Below are 19,761 nucleotides of genomic sequence, written 5' to 3'. Positions count from 1 at the left end.
CCTTCTATTTATAAATTGTTTCCAATTCATTTCTCACTTATGTAAAAAGTATTCATTATTCATAAATATATTATGAAGTGTTTAGGTGAACAATTTTAAACTTAATGAATTTTTTAATCCCTGTTTTTTTTTCTACTGGGAGTGGCTGGCCCAAGTCACATAAAGCTGACCTTAGCAAGTACTTCCTTGCTCAGCGAGTCTCTGGTGATACTCCTAGAGTCAGTATATGTAAAGTCTTTTCTGAAATGAGGATAAAAGTAAGTCTATCAGGTTCAAAATTTAAGGATGATAAATACCAAATATTTGTTTGAAGAGTTTAAGTATTATTTTTTAAAGAAGAAAACTACAAACTAAAATTTTGCCTTTTTTAAAAGAAAATCTACAGGAGATGCCAGGAGGAGATTGAGTGGAATAGGCACAAAGCGCCACTTAGCACAAATATATTGCACCAACCCTACCCCAAGATAAGAAGAAATTGTTGGCACTCTGTGAACATATGGAAAAAAGAGCTTCCAGGAGCAGTGGGTAACCCGGAGGAGATGGAGGGGTTGGAAGTCCGACAGTGGCGAAGCTGTCCAGAACCTACCCTGGCAAAAAGTGAAGCAAACATTCAGGAGAGCTTCAATATGGTCGATGACCAGCTGAGGTCTCTGCACAGGAATAAACTTCCAGTGTGCTGCACCTCTGTAAGGACCTGGGCAAGTCAGCACTAGTTGGGAGGCCTCAAAGGCCCAGGGAAGTGCTGCACTACCAGCTAATATTTGTGGGACAGGAGATGAAATAGAGTGTCTTTTTGGTCTGCAATTCTAGCTTCCTCGTATATTTACACTGCTGCTCAGTTGGGAAAGTGGGAATTTTACAGAGCTATTTCATGAAGAGTTGCAAAGATAAAAGGTCTGTACTCAAACAAAATAACTGACCTTTTGATCATGTACCTTTTTGATTTAGGAGGATGGTTTGTACATCGTCCTGCGGTATTGGCTACTATTAAATCCCTCTAACATCTTGGATGTGACTATTAGCTAGGTGCCTGCTAAATCCTAATAACTATAAACAGAATGAAAAGCTTGATGTTTGACACCATGTTGAACGTCACCAGCTATAACATTACCAAAAATTAACATGTTTCATTTAGGGTCTACCTAGAAAGACCTGAAACTAACCAAGCTGAAGCTGAAAAGGCTGAGCTGGAGTGCTAAAGTCTGCTGCTGCTACTACGAAAGGGATAGAGAAGGGAAGAAAGCAAAATGTATTAGCAACTCTTGTAAAAATGGACAAAAGTAATGCTCCTCAACTCAGTACTTACTTACACTGAATAGTTTACAAAGCAGGTGATGTGGCCCAAGGAGTGCCTCTTGCCTTGCTTTTCTGGTACAAGTGATTCTAGTAACCCATATCGGGCTACATTAAGAGAGCAGGCAGCAGGCATTACCCACTCTACTCAGCAGTAATGTGGCCACATCTAAAGTACCATGCCCATGTTCTCACCCAGTCAGGGTTCAGCAAAGGAATTGCGACACTAGAAAAGGTCCAACAGAAAGTTACCAACCTGAGCCATATAACCCAAAAGAAGAGATAGCATAGGAGCTTTTTTTAATTTTGAAGAATTGGCTACATGTGGACCTTAGCCACCACCAACACAGCCCACAGCATCATGGAGGGAAATTGAAAAGACAGCAGTCTTACTTTTGGCTGATAATAAAAAGGGGCAAAAACCATGAGGATTAGGTTGCAGGTGGCAAGAGCTGCTTCTTTCAGGGGCTAGTCAAAGACATCAAACTTCAGGTAAACCATGAACCGTTTTATAATCCCATTCCCTGAAGGTTTTCAAGACTTAAGCAATCTGATATAGTCTCCAGTTTTCCTGCTTTACCAGAGACTGAACTAGATAACCTTCCCTACTCCATCAAAGCAGCATTTCTATGATTCCTCCAAGCACTTCTATTTATTTAATGTTAATTATTTGACTTGCAGTTATTAAACCTTTCATATAAGGACAACACCAAATGAAATTATACAGTAGCATGGATGAGTAATTTTGCAGAAAAATCTTTTTCACTGTGAACAGATATTGACCTTTTAGTCAATTCCTTTTGTAATAAAAGAGGGTTGCCAGCACGCTGAGCTCACATGTCTAATAAAATGCTCAGCTCAGAATAGCACCTATGGTGTTCCCCTGTACCACCCCCTGTGCACTTCTCTGCAATGTCTGTGTCTTCTCTTCATGTGTCTCAGGTAGCCTTCCTGCCCTCTCAGATGGGTAAAACTGAGGCTGGGTATGACCGGCTCCAAAATACAGAATTAATGCATTGGCTGCACAATCACAGAATGGGTTGGGTTGGAAGAGACCTCCAAAGGTCATCTAGTCCAACCCACCCTGCAGCAAACAGGGACATCCTGCACTAGATCAGGCTGCTCAGAGCCCTGCTGAGCCTGACCTTGAATATGCCCAGGGATGGGGCCTCAAGCAACTCCCTGGCCAACCTGTTTCTGTGTTCCACCACCCTCACAGTAAAGAGCTTCCTCCTAACATCCAGCCTAAATCTCCTCTTTAATTTCAAACCAATGCCCCTCATTCTATTACTGCAGGCCTTTGTAAACAGCCCCACTGTAGCCTTCCTGTAGGTCCCCTTCAGATACTGGAAGGCTGCTATTAGGTTTCCCCCAAGCCTTCTCTTCTCTAGGCTGAACAACCCCAGCTCCCTCAACCTGTTCTCATAGCCGAAGTGCTCCATCCCCATGGTCATTTTCACAGCCCTCCTCTAGACTCACCCCATCAGGTCCGTGTCCTTCCTGCATTGCAGGCCCCAGAACCAGACACAGTATTCCAGGGGAGGTCTTACCAGAGCAAAGTGGCAGCATCACCTCTCTTGAGCCACCAGCCACGCTTCTTTGGATGAAGGCTACGATGCAATTCACGTTCTGGGCTGTAAGTGCCCATTCTTTGGCTCATGCCCAGCTTCTCACCCACCAGAACTCCCAAGTCCTTTTCCACAAGTCTGCTTCCTCTCACCTCAGCCCCCAGCCTGTATTTATAATGAGAATTGTTTTGGCCCAGGTGCATTGGTCTTATTAAACCTCATGAGGTTCACCTGCACCCACCTCTCCAGCTTGGATAAACATCCCATCCCTCTAGCATATGGACAGTAGGCATGCAAGAGCCAGCTGCTGCTGAACAAATGGGTAACAGCTGATTTTACCCCAGCAGTGACACTAACGCCCTGGTGTTCCTCTGTGTAGCTAGTGGTTATCCAGAAAAGTATTTCATTGTATTTATTACACATGAAAAGCTCAAGTCTGGTCAAATCGTGTTTAAACTGAGGGCAGACAAAAAAGCTACTACAAGGGAGAGTGATAAATGGACAGATAGTTCTTACATCTCTAACAGCACTGTTTTTATCAGTCAAATAAAAAGGTAATAGAATAGTGAATATGAAGGAGCATCTCAAGGCTCAACACAGCTTTCTAGGAGCGTATCAGACAACAGAAGGATGCTTAGGCAGACTCTAAAAATATCACAGACTCTGTGGTCTTAAACTTTCTGAGTCAAGTTTTGTGTTATGGGGTAGCTCACAAGTAGAATAAAGAAAAAAAAAAAAAATCAATTACCTGACCATGCTACAGAAATGTGAAAATACTGCATTCAATAAAATCCATACAAACCTCAAAACAAAGGAAAAGGGGAAAAAATAGTTTAATAACTATACATTTGATATATGCTAAGTCAAACACAGAAAGTGTATTCAAAGCCTTCCTAAAAGATCTGGGACACTTTAGTTAAATATGCAGTGCAGGTCTGTGCAATGCTTAATTAGAAACCACACAGCAATTGCAATAAAAGACTAAAAATGTTGGGAAAGTTCTTTTTGGAAGGAAGCTTCAAAAGAGAAAACTAAGTAATGGACAAGTGTTGGAAGGGAAGTAGGATTTTATTATCGTGAACTGCACTGTCCATGATCATACACACATTTACAGGCAAAACAAAACAGAAGGAGAAACTTGCAAAATAAAAGGAGGATATGCTAAGAATCAGCATGAAAGAAAACACGACAAACTAAAATAGAAATCTAGTAACATCCAGACTTTGCAAGAAAATGCTAAATTTGTCAGAAGCATTCTAAACTGTGAGATAAAGAATGAAAACATCTACATACATGGAAAAAAGTATATATATATTCTACATATTCTGTATAGCAAAGGGAAATGAGAATTTTTGTGAGAATTCATACTAATTACTAAAAGTGGAGCTTCAGTGATACCATGGTGTACTGTGAAGAACACAATCTACCTGTTAAGGTCTTGTATGAATAAGATTAAAATCATGAATTGGAAAAAAATAAGCCTAAACGTTTCAGAATTTGAAGTAACTACTATAAAGTTAAAAATATGTCAAATACTAGGTGTAAGTAAGAGTTGATATCATAAAAGAATGAGAGGCCATGTAGAGATAAAAGCTGTAGGTAAGGATGTGCAATGAATACAGAAATAGAAAAGGGAAACAAATTCCCTAATAAAAATCCAAATAAGGAACAAAATACTGGTAGTGCAGTTATGAAAAAATTAAATAAAGTTTTGTGTTGAATATGTAAATTAGCTATAATTAGAGATTAATGGTACAAAATGCCATAATTACTTTGGATATGCCATATTGTTATTCACAGTTTCCAAAAGTAGCATTATTAGAGAACACAGCAGCTAAAGAAGTAATCTCATGCTTGAATTGATATTTGCTGATATTCTACGTGTGGGAACAACTGATAATGAATTGCAATTTGATTGCTGAATTTTCAAGTGTGCTTTAAAAACATTTTATGTACCTACATCACTACAAACCCAGTATGCCCAATCCAGTGAAAGGTGTTGATTGTCTAAAAAAAATGGTCTAAGAGAATAAGTATTAAGTTCAAAGCCACATGTGACATTATTAACAGGGCAGCATGTTAATGAATAACCCTAGTGCTGGGAGCAAGGCCATCCAGAGGAAGCCTGGTGAACTTGCTCACTCAAGTCCAAGTGACATCTTTAGCTTCTTCCACAGAATGAGGAAACCGAAACAGTCTCCAAACTTCAAAGATCAGAAAAACACTGAAGTGTGGAAGAGTCAGCACTGAGAGATCCATGGAAAGACTAAGCATTAATGAGGAGGTTAAAAATCCATGAGGTGAGGCAGAGATCTTCAAAACAAAGGAGGCAAGGCCAGGAACTGATCAACAGCCTTTAATATTTGCATTATATTATCACTAGTTTCTGTGTTTCCATTGGAATAAAAGCTATAAATTTATCTGGGCCACAAAGAACTTGATACATCCTGATCCCAGTCAGCAGTTGTCACTGCTAGTTGACAGAACATGACAGAAAGGAGGCACGCAGACCTTTTCTCCTTCCTATCAAACATATTACTTAATGTGTTATTTTATGAAAAACACAAGTAAAAGCTCTGCTTTATCTTTTTATTCTTTTTTTTATTTATTTATTTTAAACAAAAGGAATATGATGCTACTGGGATGACACACCCGTTTTCCAAAAGGCAATATTCAAATGCAATAAAACCTTACAAAACAGTGTTATTAATGCAGATAAAACTAAATACGTATTAAAAGTTTTCTTCTGTACTTTCTAATATCTTTTCCACAGTACATTGTATCTGCTCTGCTCCTATAATGATTTCTGTAATGCAAATGCATTCTTCGTAAGTACCACTTTCCTGAAAAGAACATTTTTCACAAATGTCCCCAAAGAGTGAGTCAATGCCATATCAGATTATGTCTGGTAAGCAGAGCAGCTATACAATGAACCACATAAAAAAGAATTTATTTATTTGTTTGTTCTTTGCTGTGCAACATACAGGTGTTAAAAAAATATATTTCAAATTGTATTCTTTCTGCTGCTTTATAAATAGATCTCTTTTTTTTTTTTCTTTTTCTGAAACTCAGCCTTTGAAGACCAACAAATATCAATGATGCACTTAACAAAGAAAGGGATTTTTCCAGCCTGTTCAAAGTGTTATTGTCCACTGAGCCAAAAAGTCAAGGCAGTGTGACAGTGAAACCAAGAGAAGGTAAATATATATGTCCAGCCCTGGCTGAGTTCCTCCAGTGTGGCATGTCATGGGGGTTTATGTCTGGCCTCAGCAGCCATCTAGGACACAGATGCTCTGTACACAGATGTCTGGAGCACACTGATGCCTGGGAAATTTTATGTAAATGCACTGCTCTTTTCAAGTAAAACTTTTTCCCCTTGAAGGCTGAAAGAAGAGTTTGCCTTCCCTTATATCAATATTTGAATTTGAAGAAAAACCTGCTTTCCCCTACCTCTCCTAGTTTCAGGTTTCTGTATACCTCCATAATGATGTGATAATCACCTTGCAAATATGTGCAAGAACTGCATTATTCCTTTTAAGTTTATTTCAAAACTGAGCTTATAAAGATTTACTTTCAAGTCTGTTACCTTTGTTGCAGTAACAAATGATTCTTTGCTTTGAAAAATAGTCCTGGCTGAAATATTTAGCAACCCTTTTGTAATTCACAAGCTGCATGTGACAAGTCACATTCATTTCAATTTTCAAGGTAACTGATTGTAAATTTATTTTGTAAAACAAATTTGCTGTAAGAGTATAAAATTATTTGTAGCAAAGTTATATTAATCACCTTACACTTAACTGGTTAGAATTAATTTAGCACAAATATTTTTTCTCCTGTCAAGAGCTTCCTGGGTTGCAAAGGAAACAAACAAGAGAGAAAAAGTTCCCTTTTTTTTCCCCTTTTCTTTTTCCCAAAACAGTCTGTAAATCTGTTGCCTACTTTCATAGCCCATGAGCCTTTCCAGAATAACTTGCTCACTTGAGTGAAATTAATTTAAAAGTGCATCCCGCTCTTTTTGCTTCTCTTAATAACACTGCTGATATTTGAGTATCTTAAGCAAGACTTTCTTCACAACAGTGTGAAAGAAATTGCTTTCTTTGAAAGTAAAGTTTTCAACAAGAAAGTGTTATAGCAAAAATTAAGTAGCAGGACGTAAACTCAGGAATCGCTTAATAATGACTCCAATTTAGGTAAGCACAACAAAACACTTTTCCCTGATTTGTTTTTCAAATAGTCACACTGCACAGTTTCTGCAGTAAAGTCACAACACCTGTACTTGAATTACAATTTAAGTAAAACATAAGACAGAAGCTAAACTACAGATTATTAGTCTAACATGCTCTGCTTCTAGGACAGTGTCCTGTCAAACTGTGCTAGAAACAGTGTCCACAGGGCATACAACAGACACAAATACACAACTTCCAGCTCAGGAGAGCCATATGCCACCAAACACATAATGCTGAGAAAGTACAAATGCTGGAAAAGCTTCTCTAGGCTTAAACTTTCCTTGTATTTTTTTCCCCCTATATAGTGGCCACACTCAGGGGCAGAATCCTAAATTAGATGGGCGTTTGTTGTGACCCTGAGGAAACACTTTTGTTCAGATGTCTTTAAGTAACTGTGTGCCCCCAACTCCATCTCTGCTCTTCCATCAAGTAATGCTCATTGCTATGGCAGCTGCACTCTCACAGAGTTGCTACTACGTTCTCAGATAGTCTGAATCACTGGTTAGAAACTATTCTATGAAACACATGTAAATGCCTCTTCGAGTAAATAAGTTGAGAAATACTACTGTTCACTTTTATTACTACTTATGCTGATATTTCATGTGCTATTTATGCATTCATCCTTGAGTTATAGCATATCATGATTAGTCCTCCTATCTCATTTTCCATGTTTCTCATGTTACAGGTCAACCATCAGCATGAAACTGTTTCTACAATCTTGCCAAGAACCACAGTGATGCAATCACTTTACCTTCCTAAGCTGGGTAAGCGAACACAGAAGACTAACCATAGGAATAAGTATTTCCATTTCCTTCAGAGACTAATCATTCACCCTTCTATGCTGATATTTCCTTCATTTTCTATTTCAAATGGTTTAGTCGTATCCAAGCAGCATCCTTTTGATTGTCCTATTTATCAGACAATGAGAAATTTTTCAACTCCTCATAAACCATAAATTGTAGCATAATCAACTTGGAAAAGTGATTCATCACGTTTCAGCAACTGTGAAAAAGTCCTTTCTCATATAGATGACCGCATTTATAAAAACTGAATCTTCAGAAAACCTTCTTCATGGAGGGTATTTTAAAAGATTTGATTGACTCAGGGACAGTGTGAGAGAAAATGCCATGAACAATGGTATTTGAATGCTAACAGATCATTTCTTTAGTAGGAAACTAATATTCCAAGGCATTCACTTCTATCATCAATCTACTAGTAGACAGTGTAGAGAAAGATAGAGTCAATGTGTAAAGAAGACATAAAAACTATAGCATTATGAAACCTGAATTCAATTTTAGTCAAAGTCCTTTATTAAACAGATTATCATCAGGTGTGTCACTCATCTAAGCCTCTGTCATATGCTTTCCTATTGTTGTAAACATTTGAGTTGGCATAATCACAAATAGCATTTTCTATTCATATCATGTTATCCTTTGTTTTATGGCACCTGACCACACAGTCTTCCATTTGGACTATGATTCAAATACAGGCATGACTCAGAAGTCATCACCAAACAGAAAAGAAAAAGGATGTAAGTTTCACAAGAATTCTTATGAATTTACTTTTTTTTTTTTTATTCTATGGAAATAGCTTTCAAAAAAACTATTGCTAGGAAAAGAAGAAGATACCAGTTACACTGCAAGGAGACATCAGGGAGAAGGCAAAAAAGGAAAACCAGGTCACACTAGAAAAATAAATAAATAAGAACCTAGTCAGTAGCCTCCAAAATACTTAGCCCTTAACCGTATAAACACCTAATAAAAATAGAAAGTGTTCAATATAGACATTGCTAAAAATTATGCTTATCACGAGACCTACTACATGGACTTCAAAGAGAAATCTGTCCTGCTGTTTACAAAAAAAAGAAAAAAATGTAGCTTCTTATCCCTTGCAGGGAAGTATGGCATCCCAAGCACATCTATCCAGTACTCTTTTGGAGAGGACAAGAAGAACATAGTATTACATACATAAAGGAAATAAGTCATATGAAAAAATGAAGCCCTTGATTAAGGTTACCAGAAACATTTCAGTGGTCTTTACAATGTCTTGCGTATCTACACTGCAGAAATGGACATGATGTTTTGCACACGATTTGCAGAACTGTGCAAGTGACCATCACAGCCAGAAAACAAGACCTGAGGGCTGAATGTGTTACATCTGATAGCAGCAGCAAACAGCAGCCTTCTCTGAGCAGCCTGGTGTCAGTAATCCATTAATCTGATAGCTCGTGTTGATTCTACTTTTTATATATTTCTGTCCTCAAACATTTCAGAATTTGCTGAGGATACTGAGAGTACAAAAAAAAAACCAAAAAACCAGAACTATTTTATCAATCTTTTGAACAATAGCATTCTAGCATTCTATTATCTTTTACAGATATATTTAAGATCCCCTTTACTGAGATACCCACAGGCCACCAAAATTGCTTGCAAAAGTCATATATCAGCTCAAACCATATAGACATTTGTGTATGCACATCTAAATGTCATGAGTAAGAAAAGATAAAAGAAAAAATGCTTTAATTCACCAACAGTTTCAATCTGTGTGTTCCTTCTGATTCTCTTGCTATGAAAAAGGAGACATGTCCAAATTTCAATGCCCAAGTTGCCTTAAAAGAAACATATTGCAGTTTACCACAACAAATACATCCAGGGAGACGGGCTGGTAGTCACAGAGATCCTAGGAAGGGTTGGCTTATTGATCAGAGAAGCACTGAGTAAGAGGGAGATCACATCAGTTCATATGAACTAACTAAAATCTTAGGGTAGTCAGGGTGATGGGCACAGGTAAGCTTCTTTTGAGATGGCCTGGAGCATTCCATCAGCCTCTACATGTGCCCCTCCAAAAAAACCTGAATCTCCTGCAGGTCCTTCAACTCTGACAGCCCCATGGAGGAAGCTTCATATAGGACTCAGCATCAATATTCAGGCAATGTTACTGAGTGCTGTTTGTCCATGCAGATATGATCAGTTTAAATATCAATTTACGTGTCTTAGTGCAATGAATTTGCTCCTACTTCTACACTATATCCAGAGAGCAAACACTAGCTTTTCCACTCACACGGTGTTGCCCTGATGAAATAGTATTTTCATAAAACTTGCTTGCATAACTTAGCCTTTAGAAAATGACAAGTGAAAGAGCAAAAAGTACTATTCACACGTAACTGTTAAATCAACCAGCAGTTAATATAATCAAGTTTTGCTGAGTTTGCTTCATTTGGATGGGAAGTAAATCCCCGGAAATTTTTTAAATCCTCTAAATCAGTGGTTTCTAAACTAGAAGTCCAGATTATGCATGGCTGTGAACTAACTTTCAAGAAATCAATTTTTCCCCCATAATTAAACTAGGATCGCGCTAATACAGTAATGCCAGTTTGTAACTGAGATGGTAATTGGAAAATATTTAGAAACAAACGCCCAGAAGGATGATGCCAATGAAAAATTAACGATTCCAACAATTCTCTTGAAACAGTTTAGATTACAAAGATTTCTTGATCCTGCGGCTGTCTGCGACAGAGGTTTATTTCCTTTATTAGCACCTAAAAAGTTTGTTCTCATTATTGGCTTTCCCTTGATCCAAGCTTTGATTTCTTAGTTGAAGTTATGCCATTCAGAAGCCAGAACATCCTTTCCAGCCTTGGAAATGGCACAGAGATTAACATCAGAAAGCTGAATAAAAATTAAAAGGAACAGAGTAGATGCAGCATGTAATGAAATCAGAGTTGTTGTGCTTATTTGAGTTCACTAGAAAGTTAAGAACTGTTTCTAGCTAACTAGAAGTTGTGCATTTTCTGCCTGCACACCTTGAAATACGCTGCGGTGCAAAAGTATACATGGCAAATTATTTTCCTTTCCTGCTAGTTTATTTATGACAGCAGCATTCATAGATGTTAAAATTCTATTGTATAGAGTGGCAGTCACAGACTTGCACTACACAGAAAGGAAGCACCTCTCCTGAAATTGCTTCACCCAGCCCTTGTTGCAGATTCAGGGAATTAGAAGGCCTTTTCACTTTTATAAAGTCTGCACTACTGGGCCTGAAACACACAGCGCTCAAAAACGTACAAAGGTCTCACCTCAGAGGGAGCACAAAGTAATTGTAACCCCCAGCACAAGTTATACTCTTCCAGAACTTTACTATACCTCTCTGTGAGAGCTTCTCCAGGATGATCCTTAGGCGCTGAAGAACAGGGGGTGAAATGTCATATTTATAGATGTCTATTACTGGCACTCGCTGACATCTCCCAAATATTCCATCTGCAGGAGAGAGAAGAAGAAAAGGGAAAATATAAATTTCATTTTCTGAGAGGAGAAAATGTATTATGAGATGCGCATTTCCAATGTATCCCAATTATATACTGAAGGAACCTTCTAAAAGACACTTAAAAAACCTATCAAAGGGCTATTGAAGTCACGAGACAGGGTATTTTCTATCAAAATAAATAAACACTAGAAAGAATATTAGTTGGAAGAGATTCTATTGTACAAGTTATGCATGCAGTTTACTTTAAAGTAAATTCAGGCTTCTGCCTCCCAAGTCTTTTGATGTAAGACTTCTTTACTGGCAATTTGGTGGGAAAAAACTTAATGTTCAGTGCCTGCTACATTGCAGATGAAGTGCAGCATCCAGAAATATAAGTATTCATTTGCAAAAACTATGAGGGCTTACTGAAACGTTTTTAATGCAGGAGCTGTGTGTTAGGCATTGGTAAATGAGAACTGCATCTGTAATGGCTAGTAAAGGCTCATTTCAAGAAGTACCCTCTAATGAATGCAATAAAAGAAAGCTGCTCACAGAACAATGAGATATTAATGTGGCCTAATTTATTTAGCTCCATTCCATTTGTCTAGAATGACAGACTCTTCTCATCAATGTCTTTTCAAATCACACCTTCTAATTAATTTAGCTTCTTATTAGTCTTTATTTAGAGAATTGTTCACTTTGAGACATGCTTCCTGTGTATGTGTGGGAGGAACGGGGAGTTCAAACATTCAAATTACCTTTCTCTCTTTCATACAAAAGACTTATTCAGAGCCTAGGTGCTTCACATACAATCTGACCATCTGCAATTCTAGGCCTCTGAGAAAGAAAGTGGTTTCATTTATTGTTCAAAACAGTTCTCTTCTATATAGTGATCCAAAGGAAGCAATTTGAATGCAACAAGTTTAATTAGCAAAATATTCTCCTGCAGAACTAGTTTTAACACAGTAATTACTTCTGCTCTGATATTACATCTCTGCTCAAAGAGGAGAGCTACATCAGATTAGCAGAAAATAACGGTCACTATTAATTTGCAAACGTCCATTACTTCCTCTGCTTCTTCAGAGAGCTAAAAGACCACAAATGGGAACTACTGGCCCAGCTGTTCACTAAACACAAATAATGGCATAAAAGAAAATAAACCAATCCAAGATGCAAAAAAAAGGGCATTATTAGCCTTCACTGTTAAATACAAATACCTCATTGAAATTAGCCAACTTCTTTCTTTGCCTTTCCAATCCTCCTGTCATTTACAACTGTCAAATTAAGTTAATCCAAATTAAAAACTTACCTCTGCTTCTACTGTTGTTTTTTGAAACTAGACTTAATTTAGAAACCACATACACAGAACTGGCTTGCTTTTCTGCCATGTAAGGTAAAAAGCAGCCTAACAGCAGAATAAATATTCATCTCCATTTAAAAGTCTGTTGCAATTGGAAATAAGCAAAGTATATAAATATCAGTCATTTGTAAATGGATGGATAACAGAAATAAATAATGTCCTCATTGTGAAAGGACCAAAAAACAAAAAATAGATTAGGGTTTAAGAGCAAGATTGTTCAAAACTAAATCTAACTTGAAAAAACCAGCTCTATTTTGGAATACTACCATTAATGGCTATTAACATTTAGGACAAAATCTGTGTTTACACCAACAATTAATATTCCATGATTTTTTTAAAGATATCATACCTTTAACTATCATTTTATTTTAGAGAGCAGAAAAGATACAAATTTAGCACTAAGTAAAGTTTTTTGTATTAAGTATCATTTAAATAAAACGCCATGGATGCAAAAGCTAATTTGCTCACAAACCCTGAAGGAGACAGCCTCTTTTTCTAAAACCAAAGTTTTCAGAAACCTTTAGCCTACTGCCTTTGAATAGAAAAAAATAATACAAACCCTAGCGTTAACAACTAGCACATGAGTCTGAGCTGCATTATACAATCCATCCAAAAACACTGGGACTGCTCAGGGAGAAACTGCAAGTTACTTTGGCTTTTGTACTTGAAATATGGGCATAATAAGCTTTGAAGAGGCTGCAATCACAAATAGCCTCTGCCCTGCTAAATGCAGGACTAGGAGAGTGGAGAAGGAACAGTATGCCCCAAGGAGCAGTTGGCAAATACCATCTCTAAAATACAGAGGGTCTTTATAGTGGAGATTACAGCTGGGCTAGAGTTGTGCAAATAGTGGATTTCATCATTCAGTTCAGTCATTTTTTAAAAAAAATATGAATTTCCCTAGGTTTTTCTACATGTTTGGGAGTTTTCATGATTGGACTTGTTTTTGGTTTTTTTGTTGTTGGCTGGTTGCTTTTTTATTTGATTTGATTGCAAGGTTTCTGTGGCAAGACTTAAAACCTAAAAAATTAATCTGAGGTTGAGCATTCAATTTTCAAAGTATCTTTCAATTAAACCTTCTTAAAATTACAATGGAGGAAAAGAAGGGGGGGAAAGAAAAAGAGAGAACCATTTTACACACACACACACGAAGAAAATTATAAAAGGTCCCTTTTATTTTCTGTCCAAGAAATCTATTTGGCAGATGTAGCCCAAATTCAGGAATAGCTTTGGTCCAGCACAAACCTCATTTTCACCTAAATTACAGCTAATGTTTAACAACTGTCCAGTTTAATCTGCTGTGAGCTATCCAAAAGCACTGTGATCTTTACACTGAGTAACCACATGGTGCTTCTTTCCAGAACAGCTGGATCCACCTCTGGAGCAGGGCGAGGTGAGGTTGTGGCAGAGCGTTGGTGTCTGAGCACCCTGTCATGCACCCATTTGACCTCTAACAACCTCCAATAAGTGAATTGCCCAAAGTTGTCATGAGGCAAAAAGGGAAATGGAAAAGCTCCCAGATTCTACAGTAAACACCTTATGGCAGAGAAGTTCAAAGCATGAGTGATGCTCTAATAACCACCATCCCCTGTATGCCTATAGCCCTTCAGAGTGTGTTCACACTGAACTTTGATTAAAATTATATTCTGAGAAGGAAAGACATCTGCTCTTTACACATGCCCAGAATGAGGGAAGGCTGAGACAACTGATCAATATACACATATGGTTGCTATTAAAGTGCTATCATTTGCTAAATGTTAGCAAAGAGTAGTATGTGAAATTGCCATAGTAATATCTTACAACTCATACTTAGACCTGAAAACATCTGTGTTAACAGCATGATAATGTTGAATTTTAGACAGCTTCTACATTTGTTTCCAAAGAAGGCACTAAAACAGAAGAATAATATACCTGAGGTGACAGTGAGATTCCTTTTTTATGTATTTGGCTATTTGGCTAATACATTTAGTATTTGGGGGGGAGGGGGGAAAGGCAAGCATTAGTTTTTACCAACTCTATTTAAAATCTTGAATTTTGACAAATATACATAACAAAATTAGACACTGACATTAAAAGACGCAAACTGGAAGTAAGCCAGGTGCCCAATAAGATCTCAAATAGTGTCAGATGAAGCTCTTTTATTAGAGACAACATCCTAAGGCATGGTACCTGCATTTACACTGAATATTTATCAACTTACAGTAAAAGAAATTACAACTGCTAGATTAAACTGTGAACAAGTCAAAACACAGGTTCAGGAAGGGTGATTTTTGAGAGAGGTTTAGAAGCAAACAGAAAACATCTAAATTCATTATTATTGCAAATTTGCCATAAATTAGTAGGTATTTATGACCTCTGTTACCTACTGATGAAGCAAGCATCACATTACATTCATGACTGACATTTAGATACTGAATAATGTAAAAGAAGAGCAAAACAAAATATGTATTTGAAAGAGTTTTGAATGTGTGCCAGCACATTCACTTGCTAAGGTAGACAGGTATCACGTGCATAACAGGTATTAAATATCTTTGGAAACTGAAAGACCACCTTCACCTTGAATTCAAGACTATTTGTGTGCAGTGATTCATTCAATCATTTTTTAGTATTTCCTACTGAAAGAGAAATAATTAAAATATATATATCCCAGCATATAATACACTGTTCTTGGCTTAAAAAAAAAAATCCCATCCTGAAACTACTAAGTAATTATTTAACCTACATGCAGTGAAGCTTCCAGAGGGTGCTGACAAGTGACCTTTGCAAAAAAGTCTTCAAGATGCTTTGAAGCACCCACTTTTGCCCATCAAACTCCCTGAAGCAGCCAGAAAGGAAGAGGCTCTCCAGACAGCAACAGTACTGACACGAGTCAACCAATGCTTCTGCTTCCTTGGCCTAGTTACCTGACAACTATTAAAAAATTATAAAATAGACCTTCGTAAACATGTAAACTTGCTCCATATTGCAAGTGTTATGCTTTATTTCTGTGTCATAATAAAAATAAGAAATTCCACAAACCCAGCAGTACGTCAAATGGCATCTGCTGCCACCTTTGACTGCATCATTTGTGCTCTTGCAGCTAATCAGAGAACTTCTGCTAACATTTCTGTAGAGTTTTCTCTGGGAATCATTCTTCTGCAATTTAAGATTATGTAAGAAACAGATTCTTTCTCATTGAATGGGGCATTACTTCAAATTCCATACCCCAGGTATTGGGTTTAGGTGCTGTAAGGTCCATGAGTAGCCCAGAACTAACAAAAAGACCACTATTTGTTACCTTACAATTCAAGATTCAGAGCTCAAGCTGCCTACAGGAAACATTAATCATTTGCCAATGGGAAATATAATATTTGCACCTCAAAATTCTCATGATACTGGGCTTCAAGGTCACAGATTTTAAGTGTTTTAGGAAGCATGAAGGAGATTAATAAAATACTTTTAACATTCTTTCCTGATCTTTCTCCCCAGGTGTTTACTTTCAATTTTTCTTTTTTTTTTAATTAAAAAAAAAAAATCATATGCTGCAGTTCCTTGAAGAGGACATTATATGACATACCAATGAGGCTTATTTCAGACGTCGTCCACAAATCCACATGCAATATTTGGCAAGCAAGCCCTTCAGCAAATAGCACATTTTTAATATTCCACTTATTCAAAAAGATTTGGTCCTAATTTACATCTGTGCTTTTAAATTCTTTTTATAAGTGAGATAGAGATCATACGGACAGAGCAACATTAGCTTCCACAGTGCCATTTCTCACGCAGTGTTTTGAAAATATTCCTCCAATGCTCTCAGACAGCAAACCCTCACAAGTCTCACTGCAGCTGCTCGTCAGAAAAGCTGCTCTGGCAGTCACGGTGAGCTGCATGGCAAAGCTGCAGCGCTCCAAACACAGCGCAGCCGCCCTGGGAGGCATCTCCCGGCTTACGCTGGGAGCCTTCCTAGCAGTGCGCTTCGCTCCGCCCTGCGTAGCCCCGCGGCCGCGGTACCTCGTTTCAGAGCATAACAGTGGCACCTAGTGGGCAGCTTCGCACTCAGGGACCAGTCCTGGAGCACACGCTTCTCCACCTGCTCAATTTACCGCTTTCAGCTCCATTTGACTTCTGCCAGAGCACATAGCTGTGCAGCTACAGCCACCTCCAGTCTTCCTTACCCATATGGGTGATAGGCGTGTGGAACTTGAGGTAGTTATTTAAAATCAAGAAATGCAATACGAAAAAGGCTAGGATATTTGTTTGGTGAAGTAAAACAAGAAAGGAAAGTGTACACAGATTGTTTTTGAAAGATCATCTAATCTTTTCTATGTTAATACTCGTTCTAGAAAGAGAAGAGGAAGGGAAAGATTAAAGATAAAGACTCCTCCAAGAGGAAAAATACAAAGTGTAAGTTAAGTAGTATTAAACTTACACCAAAGGTATCTATTTAGCATATTTAGTCCTTGGGCTGCAAGATTAACTTGTAAGTTTATACTTTACATGACTATGTCATTAGTGATAAATCTGAGCTGTGTCCCATCCCCCAGGTAGAAAAAAAAACCCAACATTTTCCAGAAGACACAGAATTCTGCACCATACTATGACCACATTATTACTGGAAAGATACAAATAAAATATAGAACTTCAGAGAAAGAGGAAAGAAAGGAGGTAGCCACATAGATCCTTAAGCATTGAACTATCTGATTCTTTATGAAAAAGACTACAAGTTTATGTAACCTGGCTGATTAATTATTTATGACATTATTGGGAGAAATGGAGTGGGAAGATAAAAATGAACACTCTGAATAAGAACAAGTTTCAAGCACGGAGAGACTATTCTGAAGGTGTTCAACTCCCTCCTGGAAGAGTAATGGATCTCCTATTGCTTGTGCTGTTTAAAAATAAGCTAGAGCAATGAGGAATGATGAAACATGAGCAATTTTTTTTTAACTCAATATTCATTTATGAACAAAGGTTACTGGAGGGACTAAGAATTTATTTATGGAAGCAATGAGATGCAAATATACTAATGCTTATTTATGCACACTAATTTTCCAAGTATCACTGAGATGTACTTCAGTCACTTCAAGGATCCCCATTACATTTTCACTTGGTGCCAAAAACCACTTTGGCGCTGGCAATGTCTTCACTGTGTGATCAGACTGTAGATGCTCTTGCCTCTCTCTGTATTCCCAAGGCAAAAATAATTCTGCAAGGAAACATGTTTGGCAAAACAGATATCATTATTAATTTTAATTTTGTATTCAAAAACAAAGTATTGAAAGTTTTGACTTGTGCTAAGTGTCAAGGGCTTATATTTTAGGAGTTAGTTATTACAGGTTTGCAGGAGGCAGTGTTTGAGTGAAAATATGACATGACCATTCCATTCGTATTCATCTGTAGCATCTAACAGAGCAAACAGTTTATTTCTGACCTTTGTCAAACCTGAAGCTTTCTAGATCTTTGCAGGGCAATATTTATTGAGATAGGAGATAACTTTTGCAATATGAGCTACTGAATTTATTCCTAAATGGAACTGACTTCAGACATGCATGAAATTATAGTAATAAAGATCCCCATCTTGTTCCATAGCTGTAAAGCATTACAAAAATTAAGGAAAATTATGTTATGCCAACCTGAACACATCAGCAGAAATTTTAAATGCATTCCTTTATGAAGGGGAGGGAAAACCCTTATAAACTAGGATAACTTGAGTGCTACACTCCGTGGACTTATTAAAACTGTTAGGAGCTATCTCAGAAGTCTCTGCACCTTGCTCAAGTACAAAATAGAAGCACTCCTATTGAAGCTGCAGCACATTAAGCTGCCTCTAGAAGCTTACACATGGGGACTGCAACAGTCAAGAACCTCAACTCAAACTTTGATAAAGGATGCTAACGGTTTCTCAGCATTCTGGAGAGCTTAAAAAAATCTGACAGTTTTCAAGCAAATTGTGCTTTTAATAGCTAAATATCACATTACATGCCTAGAACTACCTATCAGAAGTTGCATTCAGAATAATTATTTCTATCACAATGGATTAGAGGTCTGGATGCAGCTGTCCCCTGCTTTGTGGCAGAGCCTGAGCTCTGCCTACATAGGTGAAGGGCATGAAACCCTGCTTGGCTCAGATCCCAGCATTCAGTCTGAGGAATACCAGAGCAAAAGCACTAATAAGGTTTCTGGACATAGGAACATGACAGCAATAAGTTGCAATAAGGAGGTGACATAATTCAATATGCAGCACTGATGAGGTCAGTGGGGGAATACAGAGTTCTGGTGTCCAGATTTTAAAATAAGTGATATATTTTGGAAAGGACATTGAGAGAAGCAAGAGAGATTATCTACAGGCTGGAAAGAGCCCTAGAGTGAAATGCCTCTTCCAGCACAGAAGTCTTCAGAATAGAGGATGATCTTTTGTCTCTATAAGTCTGCAGACAGAGGAAATGATACAGGAATGGAGACCTGGAACAGGACTAGGAGCAGTTTCAGAAGTATTCCGTTCTCCTCAGTTACAGTAGTATTTTTCTGCTTTTAGTGCATAGACCCATCAATGCATGTGAAATGTGCCCCCCAAATTGCTTCCTGTTCTATTCGCAGAATACATACAGCTCACACAATATTTAATGTCTGAGCGTATTTAGAAGTTCTACTGATCTTTTTAAAATACATTACCCAATATAAGCCATTTTTAAACTGGAATTTGGGGGCTGAATTTAATCTGTTCACAGCTTTAGATTCTCCTACAATTCTAATAGTTACATACAGAAATTGTAAACTCAGCATATATACTTCCTAAAAGAAGACAGAATAAATAATTTTGAACAAAATCTTTTTGATAAAAAAAGGATATAATACTTCATTATTAATTAAAGTTCAAAAAAACAAAAAGAGGAAAAAAAAGAAAGCCAGGACCACAGGATCAGCATAAAATCCTGCTGAAATAATACTATACTGATGAGTGCAACACAGTATTTTTCTGAATTTCTCCCTCATATTATATTGCTTAAGGAGCACCTGATTCTTCCTTGGGATAATAAAGCTACACAGGAAACAGCATATTTGTTTGTTGTCTCTTCTTACACTCCAGCTGAAT

The 19,761-nt window shown here is 37.5% G+C and overlaps 1 protein-coding gene across 1 annotated transcript in view; it reads right to left on the bottom strand.

The window, feature by feature from the left end:
- The window catches only part of PTPRN2 (protein tyrosine phosphatase receptor type N2), a 592,229-nt gene that overhangs the window by 434,121 nt on the left and 138,347 nt on the right, over positions 1 to 19,761 (bottom strand). The window contains exon 3 of the mRNA XM_054390032.1: positions 11,230 to 11,343. Within this exon, the coding sequence (XP_054246007.1) occupies positions 11,230 to 11,343 (114 nt within the window). The remainder of the gene's footprint in view (positions 1 to 11,229; positions 11,344 to 19,761) is intronic.

Source organism: Indicator indicator, chromosome 20 (genome assembly GCF_027791375.1).
Source record: "Indicator indicator isolate 239-I01 chromosome 20, UM_Iind_1.1, whole genome shotgun sequence".
Taxonomy (NCBI): Eukaryota; Metazoa; Chordata; class Aves; order Piciformes; family Indicatoridae; genus Indicator; species Indicator indicator.
Note: the sequence above shows the minus strand (reverse complement) of the source record. Positions and strands in the feature narration are given on the sequence as shown.